Source organism: Eucalyptus grandis, chromosome 8 (genome assembly GCF_016545825.1).
Source record: "Eucalyptus grandis isolate ANBG69807.140 chromosome 8, ASM1654582v1, whole genome shotgun sequence".
In the NCBI taxonomy this organism is placed as follows: Eukaryota; Viridiplantae; Streptophyta; class Magnoliopsida; order Myrtales; family Myrtaceae; genus Eucalyptus; species Eucalyptus grandis.
In genome coordinates, this window is record NC_052619.1 from 29,496,530 (window position 1) to 29,514,237 (window position 17,708).

The following is a 17,708-nucleotide window of genomic DNA, read 5'->3' on the forward strand; positions in this document are numbered from 1 at the left end:
GTAGTGATTTTTTTTTTTATTGTGGCACCATTGACTCAATTAATATCAACACATAGTTCACGTCAAGATTCAATGGCAATTATGCTTCAACCTCGAATTGTTGAAAATCATAGTATACAAATTCAAATGAAAAATAATTCAACGACAACATCAAAATTGCTAAGAATTAGACCTTGTACCATCATTATCCTTTTAGTCGTTTCTACAAAATAATGACGATTGATATCATCCTAACACTTAACTAATTTTCATCTAAAAAGTGGACATTATACCCCATCTATCTAGGTCTCATTGCAATTTCCATACTGTCTTTTCATTTTTGACGGTCAAGCTCATTTCATAAAGTTAACCCAAATAATATTATTCCTAGGGAGAAATAAATCTAAGCAAATATAAAATATCTTCCTCTCCCTCCTCAAAATTCCACATCAACCTCCTTAAAAAAAACATAGAATATTAAAAAAATTTGCAAAGAAAGTCAGACAATGCCTAATTTAGGGGTAAAAAAAAGAGAGAATGTACTTTTTTACCCTCTGTATAACAACTGTAGCAACACTGCGCTATAAGTAACCGCAAATAACCTCTCTCCCTCCCTCTCTCTGTGCCCCGCTGATTTTGGCGGCACTGAAAGCGCCACCTTCTCCTCCTCTCCATATCCATCGCTCCCCACGATTTCATCTCTCTCTCTCTGTCAATCCCGTCAACGTTGTTTCAGCGCCGAATCTCCCCCACGATTCCTTCTTGCTCGGAGATCTTCACTTCGCTATAACCGCGCAAGGAAACACAGAGGACGCCCGAGACTTAGGCAGAGAAAACTTGAGACAGAACAGAAGGATGGAGTACGGCGACGACTCCGACGTTGTCTCCCTCCTGTGCCAAGAGGACGAAGCCGCCTTCCTCCTCGTCTCCCACGACGACGACGACCGCCCCCGCCGCAGGGGCTCCGACCAGGCGCCAGCGGCGGCGGCCACCTCCCAGTTCTTCTTCGCCGTCGGCGACGAGGACGAGTACATCCAGAGGCTCGTCCGGCGAGAGACCCGGGACCCTCCGTTCTCGCTCCGCTGCTCCTCCGCCGCCGCCGCCGCCACCCCGCGCAGCCTCTGGCTCGAGCGCGCTCACCAGCGCCATCGATTGGATTTTCGATGTCTGTCTGTCTCTCTTTCTCTCTGGATTGTTCTCTCATTAAAGTTGACCGCTTTATCGTTTCTGGGTCGTTATTGCTATTGCTAAAAGAAGGAAAGTCTGCGTTTTGCAGAGGAGGGAATCGTTCGGATTTCACTTGCACACTGCCTATCTGTCCATCACTTACTTCGATCGGTTTCTCGCAATCCGCTCCATAGCCGTAAGCGAGCTCCTATTCCTTTTCATTTGAATTTTGTCCACGAGTGCTTATTCGATGCTTTGGAAATCCGAACATTTCTTATCGGTGCGGTCTCTAAGTAGCTAGAAAAGAGACCCTTTTTGCATTTTCTGGGTCTCTTCTGGTTCTGATGAATCGGGTTCTGAATGATATTTACCTGGGATTGCCGGATTCATATTGCAGGACGGGAAGTTGTGGGCCGTCCGACTGCTGTCGCTGGCGTGCTTGCTTCTGGCGGCGAAGATGGAGGAGTACAGAGTCCCTGCGATATCAGATTTCCAAGCTCAAGATTTCGTTTTCGAGGGTGAAATAATACAGAACACCGAGCTCCTGATCTTGAAAACACTCGAGTGGAAATTGGGTTCGATCACTCCCTTCTCTTATCTGCACTATTTAGTCCTTAAACTCCACGGCCAATCCAGAGAGAGGGAGTTCTTCAATGCAATGGAGCTCGTTCTTGCGCTATCAAAAGGTAAAAAGAAAGCTAGTCTAATCTGTGAGATTAAGCATTTTTGCGTACATAGATTGATGTTGTGTGTATTCATTTTTACTACAACGTGTATTTATCTGTTTATATTCAATTTATGTGCCAGAGATTAATTTGGTGGATTATAGGCCATCTGTTATTGCTGCTGCTGCCGTACTATCGTCATCTTCTGATGCTGAGTTGAGTAGAAAAGCAATGGAACTTAAAACAAGTAGAATCTCATTATGGGATTCTCAAGATAATGTGAGTCTCTGCAAAATATGCTGTCCCTTTCCTAATGATCTTATTGTTAATTCTGATTATAGTCTCTTTTGTCTCCCTGCAACAGGAGCATATATTCGTCTGTTACAACCTTCTTCAGGGAATAATGAAGCAAGAAAAACACAAGACCCCGCCAAAAATTTCTCACAGAGATGTTCTGAGGAGTGTTTCATCATCTTTAACCTATGCCAGTGGTGGCATCAAGAGGAGGCTTCCATTCATTGACAGTGATCAGAACTGCCCTGTGAAGAAAAAGACCAGAAGGCAATAGTTTCCTGTGATATTGAGCTAGGTTCTTGCTTTGGGGGATGATGATTACAGGTCTAATGAGTGTTTAAAAGTCCCAAATTCAGTAGCATGAGTGGATTTGATGACCTGGGGGTCTTCATTTTCCAATACCCACAAAAAGAGAAAAGAAGAATATTCTTCAGCCAGTGAAAGCCAAGCGGCTGGAGAAGAAAACAGTATATAATTAAAAAAAAGATTGAAACTTTTTCACGGAGGGAGAGAGAGAGAGAGAGAGAGAAGCAAGAAGATGACATGAAGTTCAGTACAGAGACCAAGGGGAGTGGGAGAAAGAAGCATCAGCCAATTAATCCCAATCTTGTCTATATTCATGCTAGAAATAGCAGCTTCCTTAGAATGCTGCTATTTGCTTCAATGCCCACTTTGGCATTTTGTTTCATTTTCGATTTTGTTTACCGTGAAATTTGTTTGGTCGGTAGTGATTTGTGTAGTGAAAAACCCTAGCAAAGTCCCCTACCTTTTGATGGGAGCTTGGGATGCTTCCTTGTGTCTTTCAAAAGGCTGAAGGCCACGAGGGAATGTGTTGTTTGTTTTTGCTTGATTTGACACATTTGTGTTGCGTTTGGGCCAATAAAAAAGCATGAGATATTGGATGTGATTGGATATTTTGCTTCGAATGTTGGGTCGGGGGAGTCCTTGCTTTTCATGAGTGGCTTCACCTTTTTCCCATTAAGCTGTAGTATAGGAGCCTATAAAAGACCACGCATCCCACGCACCCCTACGCCCTTCCCGCACGATGGGTCGCATTCCATTGCAATCTATCAAAGTGTCTATTACTCTAACAAAAAAAGAAATAAAAAGAAAGAAAAAAATCAAGGTGTCTAGATCTTATGAGTATCTTCTAGGTATGGGGAATGAGGAAGATGGTTTATGCTTGTTTAGCATATCTATCTTCTTGTTAATGTATAAAATTTTGGGCTTTGAAGGTGTTTGACAAACAAGCCACAACTAAAGGACTGAGCACCATAATAAGCCCATGAAACCAGATGAGGCAATGAGTTTTCTTTACAAGTTGAATGAAAACAAATCGACATGGTATCGGAATACATAAAAGATAAAATGGCACTTTGAACGAAGATGGTCAGAGCTTAGTTGGTAAGTCGGTATGGACATAGTTTCATGGAATGTCTGCTGACGCGATAGAATTAAGAATGTGGAGGGTGGTACGTTCTTGATGATTTAATGTGATTAGTGCTTCATAGAAAGGCCTTAAATCAAATTACAATTATCCCATAATTCTCACCAAAAATTGAGTTTGAAAAGATTTTGCACCTCGTATCAAGTTGGCTCTCCATTATACTCATTGCGTTCTTATTTTTTGTGACACAATGATGGTTTATGTGCTCCTTAATAAACCTTAAAGAATAATTTAGAAAGACTTTTACATCGTGATGTGAATTATGAGCGATAATTTCTGTTTGAGATAATGATATATTGCTCAAAAAAGAATTTAGCAACAAAAAGTCTTCTTATGAATATCTCCACATACCATCTATTCTTAGAGACATGCATTTTTTATTATTATTATTAGTTTGGTTTCCCAATGACATAAAATCGTGAAAAATTAAACTTAGGCCCTGGTTTTTCACACGAATGTTAGGTAAATATATAGTGATCTTTTTTGCTCCCTCCGATTGGTCCTTGCGGGGCCTTCCTATGATTCATAAAAGTTGGAATGTGTCAGAAGGTCCAATGCTCCACATGCCTTCATGGGATAGGTGGGTCTTACCTTGATCAGGTTTTAGATGGACCGGGTGAATTACAATTGATAGTTATGATAGCATATGATTCGTTGATTTTTTTTCTTTTTTATAACGAGTGGCCCAATATCCTCAACAAATCATACTTGGCAAACCCACTTATTTTTAAAGGAGAAAACATTTTGCATGGATCATGACTCCATGGACCTATAAGGTCGCAATTATTGATTATATGAGACCCATCTTGATTAACATATGCAATTAATTAGATCCATGACAGTCTAGGTTAGATAGTGCTCTAGTTCGCAATAATCATGTCCCTTGTGCCCCATGAAAATAAATATTTGATTTGACTTATTCTACATATGATATGGAAAATAATGTTATTCGTAATTCAAAAATGGTATAAGAACTTGTGTTTCTAAAAGCCTCGCCATCATTGAATACTTAATCGACTTAATCCATTGAAGAGAAAGATCAACGGAATTTGATAATTGGGTTGTAAAGGCCCAAAGAAAGAAATAGCCCGCCATGAAATTAGACTTCTTATCCTCCTCTGGGCCTTTGGGAGCTCCTTTGTTCGGAAGCTTTTATAGATGTGTATTCGCCAACTTCATTCTAATGAAATGAAAGTGAATTTTCAACCCCCAAGAAAAACTTAGATTGTGATTTACTTCTCTAAAGCAGCAACTATTTATGAAGTGATAAATTTTAAGCTCCTTAATTTACTTCTTCTTAATGCCACTTCAACAATTCTTCAATGCAGGAACTTTTGCATGATGACTTGATATATAGCAGCCCTCACAGTGATTGCTTTTGTATTGTTTGCTCGGTGAGCTTAAGTTACTGCTTTTTTGGAAAATACTAATTGATAATCAAGTTATAATATGCTGCAACAATAAATAAAATACAAATGCTATCCACACTATCATTTAAAATAAAAGAAAATCTCTCGTTTTTAAGGGATTAACTTCAACTAAAGGACATGACAGTTGAGTATTTCAAAGAGCTTTACACCTCAATATGGTCCTATGGATTGTTAAAGAGGAGATTAACTAGGTTTTGATTGGAGAAGTGACTCTAGAAGAGGTTACTGAAGCAACCTTCTAGTTGGGCGCTTTGAAAGCTCTTGGACCATATGGTTTGAATGGAAAATTTTATCAACATCACTAGAAGGATATCCAAGAGAAAATATTTAGGGATGTAAGGTCATTCTTCAATTTAGGGACTCTTGATCTTGAGTTGAACAACACCTATATCACCCTCATATCCAAAATTCATAATCTAGAGAAATTGGAACAATTTCGACCTATCAACCTATGTAATTTTGTTCTGTTCAAAAAAAAAAAAAAAAACCTATGTAATTTTGCATATAAAATCATTTTAGAAGCTATGACGAATAAATTAATACAATAACTTCCTGATTTGATAGCAATGGAGCAAAGTGCCTTTGTTAGTAGTAGACAAATATAAGATAATATCTTGATAGTGCGGGAAGCGCTTCATCAGTTAGATATCCCAAAGAGAAAAAGGAAATTTCATGCAATCCTGAAGTTAGATATGAATAAAGCATACAATCGTGTAGAATGGGGCTTTCTTGAAGCAAGCATGCTTAAAATAGGTTTTTGTGATATATGGATCTCTTGGGTTATAAAATGTGTCTTTACAGTGTCATTCAATGTCAAAGTTAACAAGAAACCTATGTCCTCGCGATATTAGATAAGGTGACCCCCTATCTCCCCATCTCTTCATCATTGTGACTGATGTATTATCTATGTTGCTGAAAAGAGAAGTAAAATATAGAAATATTAATGAAATTAAACTGAACAGATTGTATCCATCATCATCCCACATACTTTTTGCAGATGATTTAATATTATTCCTGAAAAGAAATCTAATCAAATGTCAGAATGTAGCTATGATCCTCAACCAATATTACTTCACGTTTAGACAAGCCATAAACTTGAACAAATCAAGCATGTTCTTCAGCAAAGACTGCCTAAGCAAGTTGAGGAGGAATATGACATATAAAATAAGACTACCAAAGTTAGAAAAGATAGGGAAGTATCTCGGAATATTCTCCGATTGGGGTGGTTTAAAAAAAACAAATGTTTGCTTGGATCCATGCAAGAGTTAACATGAAATTTGAACGCTGAAAATAGAACTTTTCATCAAAGATAGGGAAAGAAGTTCTCCTTAAAATTATAGTGTAAGCTCTACCGCAATATGCTATATCCATCCTTAAAGTTCCCCTATCCATTTGTCAAGCTAATGAAAGAAAGATAGCCACTTTTTGGTGGAAAAACAATGAAGTTAAGGCAGGTTTGCATTAGAGAAACCGGGATACTCTTAAATCAAGAAAGGATGAGGATGGATTAAGGTTTCAAGACTTGGTTAAATTCAAAGAGGCAATATTGGGTTGACAAGCATGGAGGCTAGTTTAGAATCCTCATTCTCTTTGGAGTTGGATTTTTAAATGATTATATCATCCACATGCTAATATATTACATGTAGAAAATGGTTCATGAGCCTCTTGGAGATAGCAAAGTCTAGTCATGGAACGCAATGTTATAAGTCAATCAATATAGTGGTTGGTTGGAAATTGAGAAAAAAAACAGCATAAGGGAAGATCAATGGTTATCGAGAGGTTTGATTAGAGGACCTACAAATAGAGATGACCCATCTTAGGTAGGGGTGAGCGCGGTTCCCAATTCTAGAGAGGCCAGATTCGGTTCCTAAACCAAAAAACCCTAATTATACTTTAATTCGTTTATCCTTCTTCACCCAACCCCTGTCTCCAACTCTGTCGGTTTGAAACCCCAAGCCAAAACACGCCTTGTCCGCGACTCCCCCACACCCTGTCCTTGACTCCCTTGATGACGACGCCCCACCGCTTGCTGCCCTCGACGCTACTCGCCCCCTCCCGGCTAGACGCCACTCACCCCTCGATGACTCCCCATCACTTTCTACCCTCGATGCCGCATCCCCCTCACTTGATGCCACTCGCCCTCGCTAAACGCTACTAGCCCCTCTCTTGAGGTCACTAGATGCCATTCACCCCTTGTTGGATGCCGCTTGCCACCCTCAACCCCGTCACTCTAAAACCCCAAAATACTCCCTATCCCCCCGACTCCCCCATATTGTGTCCTCCACTCCTCAACGATGATGCGCCATCACTCGTCACCATTGACGCGCTCACCCCCCTCGATGTTACTCGATGCCCCTTGCCCCCTCGAAGGACTACGCCTCCTCCACCACCACTTCAATCGCAGGTCCAATCTCTGCGCCATCTTGTCTTTTCTGTTCTTCAATCTTAGATTGGTACGGTTCAATGATTCGTACAATGCCAATGCTTGCTAAATTATAAAAGGACTTGCTAGATGCCGCATTTGTATGAGGTAGCAAGTTCATGTGTGTATTTTCCATTCAAAATGTGTCTCTCTCGGAGGTTGTTAGCTACTATAACAGTAGTTGCTTGGATTGAATTTGTCTTTATGTAAACTATACGAAAAAGCAATTGGTGCATTTCGACACTATCATAGTAGAAGTAGATTTCCGTATAATTCATGTCTTATAGCGCATGCAACTTTTAGGTTCTGAACTTCCGATCTTGTCTTTTTCTTTTGAATGCATGGTTTATATCGACAACTAATTATAGATTGGTCCTATTCAGATTTCTTCTAGATACTTGGTTTATTTTTCTTTACCATTATTTTATCAGAATATTGCTGTTAGTGAAAGACCTTCTAGGTTGTATTGACAAATTAATGATTAACTTGGAATCTGCTGTGAATTTTGTTACGTAACTTATATGTCTCTTGCTTTCTTACTCTGCATGACAAAGCGGTCTGTTTTGCTTCAACCTCTACTTATGCACTTCCTCTACATTGTCCTATCAGTGATAAATCAAATTGATGCCATACGAAAATGCAAGCATCTATTAATTTTTTTTTCCGATGTCATTTGCTTATGCTCAAGATGAAATTGATTTTGTTTCTAACATTTTCTTTGTTAATCATTAAAGATGTTGAAGTTAAATGGAAAAATTCCGATTGAATCCAAAGCCAAAGTCTTGAGAAATGCATGAACTCTCATAATTATTGAGGCTGATGTACTATTTTTCATGAATTCTTTATCATGTTTGAATTGTTTGCTTGGTGGAAATGGGTTCAAGGTATTTGTCAAGAATTTGCAGCCTTTTTTTGAGCATGTGACAACGAATAAAATAGAGGCCGACTACTTGGAAATCTATGAAAAGAGAAGCAAAAGGTTTTTGAGGTCTTGGATAAGTTGCCTAGTAGAATTAACCTCAGTATAGATGCTTGGGCTGGTTCTGGAAATGTTTGATACTTTTGTTTGGCCACTTATTTCATTGATGAATCTTGGCAACACAAGAAGAAGATACAAAATTTTGTATCAATGGACTTAAGAATTTGCAGTCTATTTCTGTTCTTCAGTCTTAGATTGATTAGTTCAATGTTTTTTTTTTTTTTTGGTAAAGGTAAGAAATTATAATAGAGCTTTGGAACAGAACAAAATTTTGTATCAATGGCCACTTTTTTTTTAGTTCAACATTGATTAGTTCAATGTTGCTTAATGAACTTTAAAGAAAATAATCACCTCCATTTATAGGCTACTATTGGGATATCACGATTTTATTAGATTTAGACTTTTCCTTTCAATTGGAACTTGAAGAGGAGATACATGTCTCTACTTTATTTATGCCTGAATATGTCTAAACACTCCCCTTGCAATCTTAGTCTAGTGTGTTGTACCAGATTAACCTGCTTAATGACTTCTTTCATCTACATATTCCAACTGATGAATAAATACAAGTACATATCATTTCAAATTGGAATTTGACATATCATTCCAAATTGAAATTCATGAGTAGTAGTTTGTTTTGCTATAAAATAAATATTTAATCTTTATTTTGAAATTCCTAACTATATTCTATTATTGTTGTGTAGTGCGAAGTTAATGTATCAAGATAACACGTTAATGGAAGTGGAGGGATGTGAAGAGATGACTCCGATCACGGAATTGGAATTTTCTGGCGATGAAAATGAAGAAGAGTCATCCCCTACCATGAGTGCCACAAATAAAGTATTAGTTTCTCGTCTTCCTCATCGTGATAGAAAAATATACATTCGAATGCTAGAATCATTATGCGAGAATCAATGATAAGGATTGATAAATATATCAAGTGAACTACATTCATTGTGGGTCTGTACTTAAATACCGTATTACTAACGGTACTTCTGTAATGAGAAAACACTTGACCACGTGTAAGAAGTTTCCTTGTAATGTAGATAAGAGGCATAAATTTTTTGCACCATGTAATGTAGACATGACTGGTAAGGCAAAATGAGATTCTAATACTGGTAGCGTTTTTTTGACATGGTTGTTTTATCAAGAATGTTGTAGACAAATGCTGGCTCCTTTCATCATCCTTGATGAACAACATTTTTCCTTAGTCGAGCGTATTGAATTTCGTGAATTTGTCAGTGGGTTACAATCTCTCTTTAAACATTTATCACGTTTCGCAGTGGTAAAAGATTGCATGAAGTTGTATTTCTGTGAAAAAACTTATTTGAAAACTTATTTTCAAATGTTTATCAGACATATACATGGAGTTCCATTCAAAATCTGAATTATTTATCTCTCATTGCATATTTTATTGATAACAATTAGAAGTTGTATAAAAGAATCATCAATTTTGTGATAATGCATAGTAATAGAGGTAGGGAGATTGAGAAAATGGTGGAGAAATGCATATAGGAGTGAGGAATAGAAAAAAATATGTCAATAATCATGGTGAATAATGCTAGTTCAAACAATGTTGTAATTGGTTATTTGAGGGAAAAAATTTCCAAAGAAAGATTGTTGATATTAGATAGTAGTGTTTTGCACATGAGGTGCACATCTTATATATTAAATTTGATTGTGAGAGATGGCTTGACTACGGTATATGATTCTATCGCTCTTATTCGAAATGTAGTTAGGTATGTGAGGAGTTCTCCTACGAGAGCCAAAGCATTTCAATCTTGCATTGAGATCGAACGGATCACTTATAAGGGTTCGATTATTCTTGACGTTATCACTAGATGGAACTCCACTTATCTCATGTTAGATATCACCATAAAGTTTAGAAAAGCTTTTGAAATGATGGAAGAAGATGATCTATCTTTTACAAGTGAACTTAATCATGAAATTCCTAAGATGATGATTGGGAAAACGCTATTATTTTTTCGAAATTTTTAAAAGAATTCTATGATGCCATCAATCGAATATTGGGAAGTTCATATGTTACTTCAAATAATTATTTTGAATGGATTTGAAAGATGTAGCCGATGCTTCGAATCTTAAGCTTCAAGCTATGGGTGCAAAAACGAAAGAAAAATTTGACAAATATTATGGAAGTTTGGATAAAGTAAGTATGATAGTGTCGATTGTGATTGTATTAGATCCTAGAACCAACAAATTTTAGCTTGATGAGTATCTTTAAGAAAAGAAAATGAAAAAGTTTTTGATCTTGGCCTTTTGATGACTCGGGATATTTTGTCTATTCCCGTAACTACTGTTGCTTTAGAGTCAACTTTTAGTACATCGGGTCGTGTGCTTGATAGCTTTTGAAGTTCTTTGACTCTCAAAGTAGTGGAAGAAGCTTTGATTTACACTCAAGATTGGTTGAAAGCTATTCGTGTGTCAATTAATGTTGAAGAGTGCATCGAGAATGCAAAAAAATTTGAGTTGGGTAAGTGATGTTTATATATTGTAATTCCTTTTATATATATAAGTCAATATTTTATTTAATATCTTTTTTTTTTTTAAGATATGGATTGTCTTAATGAGGAAATTATCGTCGTAAATAGAGTTTACCAGTTAAAGCAGAATGAATATATATGGTAAGGCAACCACCACCTTGGTGGCTGCGATGGTTTGAGTTCTCTCCCCTCACGAAGGGGAGGAGTTCGAATCCCATCATGGTTGTTTGGGGTCATAAGTGGGACGCCAAGAGTGGTGGGTCCTCCCACTTACGTTGCTTACGTGTCCCTCCAGGTTTACTTGCTGGCTACCAGCTGTATGGGGTTCTTGGGTCACCCAAAAAAAAAAAAAAATATATATATATATATATATATATGCGGTAAGGCATCTAATACTTATTTTACACTTCCATCCGATGGTTTTAGTTCTCATATATGGTTGATTATATGGTCAAGTTAAGCATCGTGGTATGCTCTTTTATGTAGGCTCCAAAAGATGTTAGTTCTCATAATGTTCAATGAGCACTTACACAAATTGCAATGCCGGGCCACCCTATATATGGTGAACTTTCAATTGCAAAGAAAACATTATAGTTACAATTGCAAATAACCGATATATGACACTTCAATTTTAAATTTAAATCTATTATTAAGTTATTAATTATGATTGTTGTTTCTTTTGATTTTAGGTGATCAAATTTTGGAATAAATTTTCATGGATGTTTGAGGACCAAAAACTTATCTTTCTTTTAATGCTCATACTCGCAATTTTAATGCTTTTTTTTTAATGGTCTAGTTGGTTTTATGGTTTATAAATTTCTCGATACAAAGTTCCCAAACAAAGTTTATGGTCTAATGAATTTTGTTCCATTTCAATGTAGACTTTTGCTTCTTTTTCTCTCTTTTATCTAGTTGAATTCCTTGTCAAGAATTCACTTTCCCCCCATTGATAGTTTTCTTTGTTTTGTATTGTTTTTGATCAATGACAAGCTTATTTATTATTGTTGCGTTCATTTCTTCTTCTTCTTTTAACTAAAAATGAAACAAAAAAAGGACCCGTTGGAATGTAAAACTAACCTTGGAACTTGTGGCAATGTAGATTTCAAGTTCTTGGTTCCGACGGGTAGGTTCTAGGTTCCAAAAAATGACAAACCTATACTCGATGGTAGATTCCAAGTTCTAGGCAAAATCTGTAAAAAACTTGGAACCGTTCATCCCTAATCTTAGGTATCAGAGTTGATAAACAAAGATGAAGCTAGTTGGAAAGAAAACAAAGTGAGAGAGATGTTCGACTACAAAATGTCCTAGCAGATTCTAGCTATCTACCTTAACTCTCAGTTTCCATGAGATAAATTGATGTGAAAGTTGACTAAAATAGGCCAATTTACAATCAAGAGTGCCTATAATAATCTTAGGGTGTAAGGAGAAATCCATAAACAAAATTGATCATCATCATCCTTTTTAACTTCTAGAGAATTGTGGAATAGAATATGGAATATTAAAATACAACCTACCCAAAAAGAGATTTTTCTTTTTCTTTATCAACTTTGCTAGAATGCACTAACAACCAAAGAGAATTTATTTCAAAGACATATTGTACCTGAAGCCACTTGCACAATCTGTCATTAGCACTTAAAATCCATTGAGCATCTTTTCCTTTTGTGTCCATGGACTCAACGAGTCTAGAACACTATTGTGGTAAACATACAAAGTATGTTCATGGAGTGACCTGAATAGAGGGGTGGTTGGTTAATTTTTGATATACTTTGATATCGTTTGAGCAGCTTGCCTTATTATTATGGCACATCTAGAAATCTTGCAACGACTGGGTGTTTAGAGCTGAAATGTTGAATCCCCAGCATGTAATCACCTCAGTAAGGGCCATTGAGACAAACTTAAACATATGGGTGGGAAAGAAGGAAGGAAAATCACAATTGTGAACTAACATACCTCCGATTTGAACTCCCCTTCCCTCAAGTGTGCTTAAAATCAACATGGATGGGATCTTATGCCAAAGAAACAGGGGAAGGGGCATTGCTTGTGTATGTCAAGACAATCGGGGTATCCTCATCAATGGATTTGCTTCTATGGTGAGAATTCTCGGTGAGATAGGCGGAGGCAATTGCTATACTAGAATTCCTAAAGTACTTTAAAGGAAAAACTGAACTGAAGATGGAGATGGAGATCGATATAATGGATCTGATGAAGGTAATAGCTAAGGGCACAGATCGAGTCAGTTGGGAAGTGCACATGCTGATCATACCAAAGCCCAATCGCATGTAAAAAAATTTACCAACCTGATAGTTGTCCATTGCAGAAGAGAGCATAATCAAGTGACAGGCTGGGTTGTGAAGGCCCATTGAAATGAGTCTCTGCCGGTTAATTGGGTTGCTTATCCCCCAATTTTTTTTTTTGGAGTTGTTGTGCTTTGAAACTCGTACTTTGTCTCCGTTTAGGAACCACTTTAGAAAGCCCTTTTGGGGTCCAAAGCCCATTTGCCCAAATATTAAGTGTTTGGGAACACCCAATGAAACTTGCCTTCAAGTAATCTTTTGGCATTCAAAAGTGAAAGCTCAAGGCGAGTCCTAAGGTCGCCTTGGGCTTTCAGCATTTTTGAAATACCCATGTCACTGTTCATGAAAAACTATTCATTTTCTTCTCCGACGGCATAGACGAGCTTGAGAGGTCGGTGAGGTCACGACTGAGGTAGGCGAGGTCCCGACTGAGTTCGGTGAGGTCGCGGGGACCATCACCAGCCAATTGCTCAACCTCGGCAAGTTGCAGCGATCGCCTGCGAGGCGCGTGACCCAACGAGTTGCGTTGCGCCACCGAATCCGGTTGCCCGACCTCCATGCGACCGGATCTGGTCGTGGTGAGGTCGCGCGACCTCGGCAAACCAGATCTGGTCGCGCGAAGGTTGGGCAACCGGATCTGGTCATTGCTGGGTCGCACCGGTTGCCGTGAGGTTGCGCGACCTCCGACACAACCCAGATCTAGGTTGCGCCGATTGCCGTGAGGTCGCACGACCTTCGGCGACCCAAATTTGGGTCACCGCAAGGTCTTGCGACCTTCGGCGCACCTAAATCTAGGTTGGGCGACCCTCGTGGAGGTCGCCTGACCTTGAGGTCACTGTGAAATTTACCGCCCGCAGTTGGTGAACTTTTTTATTTTTTTTCATAATTTTTTTTAATCACCAAAGTTTTTTGTAAATGTAATTCCCCAAACACCATTTTACTTAGAAGTACTTATAAAGGGCTTTTAAATTATAATTTACCAAACACAGTTTACATTTTGGAAAATATCTTTAATTCAAAGGTTTTTACATTTTCCTAAAGACTTTCCTCTAAAGTCTTCCCAAACACAGATTTTATCTATTCAAACTTTCACTTAAATGAGAATGCTATGAAAGCTTTTTCGACAAAAACAAAAAGGGATTGCCCATCGTTAATTGATTAATTCTATCAATAAATAAAATAATGAATTGATTACTTCATGTATTCTATTTTTTACATATTTTAATTTTAAAATCCCAATTTGTACTATATTATTAACAAAATTCAAATTATGAAATATTTTCATATGTGTAGAATTCATTCATACGGTTTATTTCCATTCATTAACGATCTATATATTTCGTAGTAACATAATTTTGCAAAATCTTTCCAAATGTCAATATTGTGGGTACATGCAATGCATGTGCATAGTTTGGCTATCGAAGATCCTTAGAATAACAAACATGATAACAAAAAATGTATAATAAAGCACAAAAGAAAATGCCTTCGACCAATGGAGAAAATAATCAGGTCGCTAATTCTTCACTTTCTTAGATTAAGTGCTTAAACTTGCACGAATTTTTCTAATCAAGCTCTTCTGACTCTTGCTTTGGTGAATAATCGGAGTTAATATGTCGATTCAGAACTCACAGAAACCTTGATTAGATAAAAACCACGGTGAATTTTTCTGGCACGGAGATTGCACTCAAGCTTTCCAAGTCGAAATTCTTGCTGCCTACAAAGAACATGTGGGCTATGATTAATTAGAGTAGGAGTGGAGGGATTCCGGAGCTGAGCAGGTCCTTAAACTGTTCCTGTTCCAAAGTTAACCCCAACAGTAAAATGAAGTTATGATAACGGCGGGGGTCCGAGTTCGGTATCGGGTTACGCGCAATTTTCAAGGACTTGATTAGATAAATTAAAATAAATAGAGACAAAAATCGAGAAAAACGTGCAAGTTTGGGGGGCAAAAAGCAATTATTTTTTTTCCTTTGTAGGATCGTCGTCGTCGTCGTCGTCGTCGCCAGTTCCAAAATTCAAAAAGCCAGAGACATCTCCATTTTCCCTCTCTTTCTTTCTCTCGCCGTCGCCGATGGAGAAGCGGCTGCGCTCCTCCCTCAAATCCTCGCCGGAGGAGTTCATCTCCGCCGTCGCCGGCCTCAGCCTGAAATCCTCCAAGGCCGCCCTCAAATCCGTCCTCCACTCTCAGCCCCCTCCTCTCGCCTCCTCCCCGTCGTCGTTCCCCGCCTCCCTCCACCGCGCCGTCTCCCAGTCCGTCGCCGCCCTCAGGGACCTCCTCCGCGGCTCCCCCGATGCCGACCCCGGCGACCTCGCCTCCCCTCCTTCCAAGCGTCCCCGCCGCTCCTCCCGCCGCCTCTCCGAGCCCCGCGGCGGCGGGCCCTCCCCGGCGGGCCTCGACCGCCGGAGGCAGAAGGCCCTGGAGGCTCCGGGTCTTGGCGCACGTGGCCCGGCTGTGCGTCTCGGCGGCCCGCGGGAGAGCTCGGCGGCGGGCGATCTGCTGCCGGCGGTGCAGGCGCTGCACGACAATTTGGTGCTCTTCGAGTCGGACTCGGTCTTGTCGGCGGAGATCGTGGGCTTGTGCGAGGAGTGGTGGAAGGGCGATCTGCCCGGGAGAGAGAATTTGATTTCGCAGTTCCTGCCGTTCCTGGTGTCGAGGTCCTTGACTTTGAAGAAGAAGGTCGACGTGGGGAGGGTTTACGCGATGCGGGAAGCGTTCGGCTTGTTTGACTTTGAGGATGACAGCATCGAGGACATGAAGATGTTGTTGATTCGGTGTGTGATCTCACCGCTGTATTTGAAGACCGAGGAAGGGAAGCGATTCGTGGCGTTCATGTTTGGGCTGAGCAGGCAGCTCGTGAAGGAAGCTTTTGGTGATGATCAAATCGCAGATTCCGTTCGGGAGGAAGTCGATGTTGGAGGCATATGGGGATATACTGTTCAGGGCGTGGAATGTTGCGGAAGGAGATTCAAAAAAGATGAGATTGAAAATGGGCTTTTTGCAGGGTTTAATTGAAGGGGCGATACACTCGGGCTCTGCAGCACTTGCAACATCAATCAGAAGAGTCTTGGGTGGGTTTATCAATCAGCGGACTGTTGATGGTGTTGAGAAGGTCCTCTTCCGTCTGACCGAGCCAGTACTTTTCCGCTCACTACAGGTATGGTCAGATTATGGATGAATTTGTTGCTAAAGAAAATGACAAATTTTGTGGGTTTGATTGATAGGAATGAATGATCTGATGATGCTATCTGCATACAGATAAAGAGGTTGTCCCTTTTTATGATATCATTTGATATTGATTGCATCTATAATTATCTTGGTTAGTGGTGAGCAAGCTGGACTTTGATGCTGGCAACTAGGAACAATTAGTGGCATGTGTCGAACCAGCATATTAGTTGGGTTATGTTGGAGCAGATTCTGCTGTTTATGTCCAATGTTCAGTGAAAGGTGGATCAGTGGCCCTTTTTTTCGTCAGTAGTCTCTGTAGTTTCATGATGCCAATTAATACTGAACAAACTGAGGGAGTCAGAACAAGAGAATTTTCCTATCATTTCACTGACGCAATGTCTGAATGTTTACACTTGCCTTGACAGGTCGCAAACTCAGATGTTAGACAGAATGCACTGCACTTACTGTTGGACGTGTTCCCTCTAGAAGATCCAGATGCCACTAAAGAGGTTAAGGACAGCTTACTTGACAGACAGTTCTATCTGTTGGAAAGACTGCTCAAGGATGATTGTCCTGATGTAAGAGTTGTTGCAGTGGAAGGTTGTTGCCGCATCCTTAATCTGTTCTGGGAAGTTATTCCTTCATCTACCATCACCAAGATTATTACAAGGATTTTCGATGACATGGCATACGACAACTGCAGTGAAGTTAGGCTTTCCACTATAAATGGAGTCGCATATTTGCTTGGTAATGGACAGTCACATGAGGTTCTTAAAGTGCTACTACCGAGACTTGCGCATCTGATTACAGATGGTACTCTTTCAGTGCGGGTTGCCCTAATTGAACTTCTCCTCCTCACTAGAGATATTCGATCTTTTCAGTTTAATAAGGTTGAAGTGCTGTCTCCAATCTATTATATGTTAAGATAATGCAGTCTTTTATTATTTGGCTGGTTTTGTTTCTTATTCACACTTATGTTCCATAGGTGGTAACCCTAGAAGCACTACTGTCCATGCTTGCAACTGATCAGGCACAAGTTGCACAAAAGATCACGAGATTGCTTTTGCCATCATATTTTCCCTCCAAAGTAACTTTTGAAGAGGCATGTAATCGATGTGTTACACTTATCAAGAGGTCGCCCAAGGCTGGAGCAAGGTTTTGTGAGTATGCTGCCTCGGAAGGTGCACCGTTGAAGTCTCTTATGCAACTTTTCAAAGTATTTATTAGTTTTGTTTTGTCAACCGATAAGCTGAATGAGGATCAGATTGAGGTTTACTTGATGGTGCTGCATACATTTGTAAGCAACTTGTTGGTGAGCCATCATACAAGGATGCCCTGAAGGAAATATTTGCAAATGACAAGCTGAA

The 17,708-nt window shown here is 39.4% G+C and overlaps 1 protein-coding gene and 1 long non-coding RNA gene across 2 annotated transcripts; both read left to right on the forward strand.

Moving 5' to 3' along the window:
- The first annotated feature begins 1,780 nt into the window (after positions 1-1,780).
- Positions 1,781-2,220, forward strand: LOC120286468. Its single transcript, XR_005545129.1, has 3 exons — positions 1,781-1,832; positions 1,954-2,090; positions 2,176-2,220. It is a non-coding gene; the product is annotated as an uncharacterized LOC120286468 (long non-coding RNA).
- Positions 2,221-15,246: 13,026 nt separating this feature from the next.
- Positions 15,247-17,680, forward strand: LOC120287134 (condensin-2 complex subunit G2-like). Its single transcript, XM_039299829.1, has 4 exons — positions 15,247-16,110; positions 16,178-16,330; positions 16,767-17,231; positions 17,327-17,680. The coding sequence occupies exons 1-4, from the start codon at positions 15,247-15,249 to the stop codon at positions 17,678-17,680; spliced, it is 1,836 nt and encodes a 611-aa protein (XP_039155763.1).
- Positions 17,681-17,708: the final 28 nt, after the last annotated feature.

What these genes read in the sequence shown, in the direction of transcription:
- LOC120287134 (XM_039299829.1), top strand. Translation starts at nt 15,247, where the DNA reads ATGGAGAAGCGGCTGCGCTCCTCCCTCAAATCCTCGCCGGAGGAGTTC. An exon ending in GAGGCATATGGGGATATACT is followed by an intron (nt 16,111 to 16,177) that starts GTTCAGGGCGTG and finishes GGCTTTTTGCAG; the next exon opens with GGTTTAATTGAAGGGGCGAT. An exon ending in GATCTTTTCAGTTTAATAAG is followed by an intron (nt 17,232 to 17,326) that starts GTTGAAGTGCTG and finishes TATGTTCCATAG; the next exon opens with GTGGTAACCCTAGAAGCACT.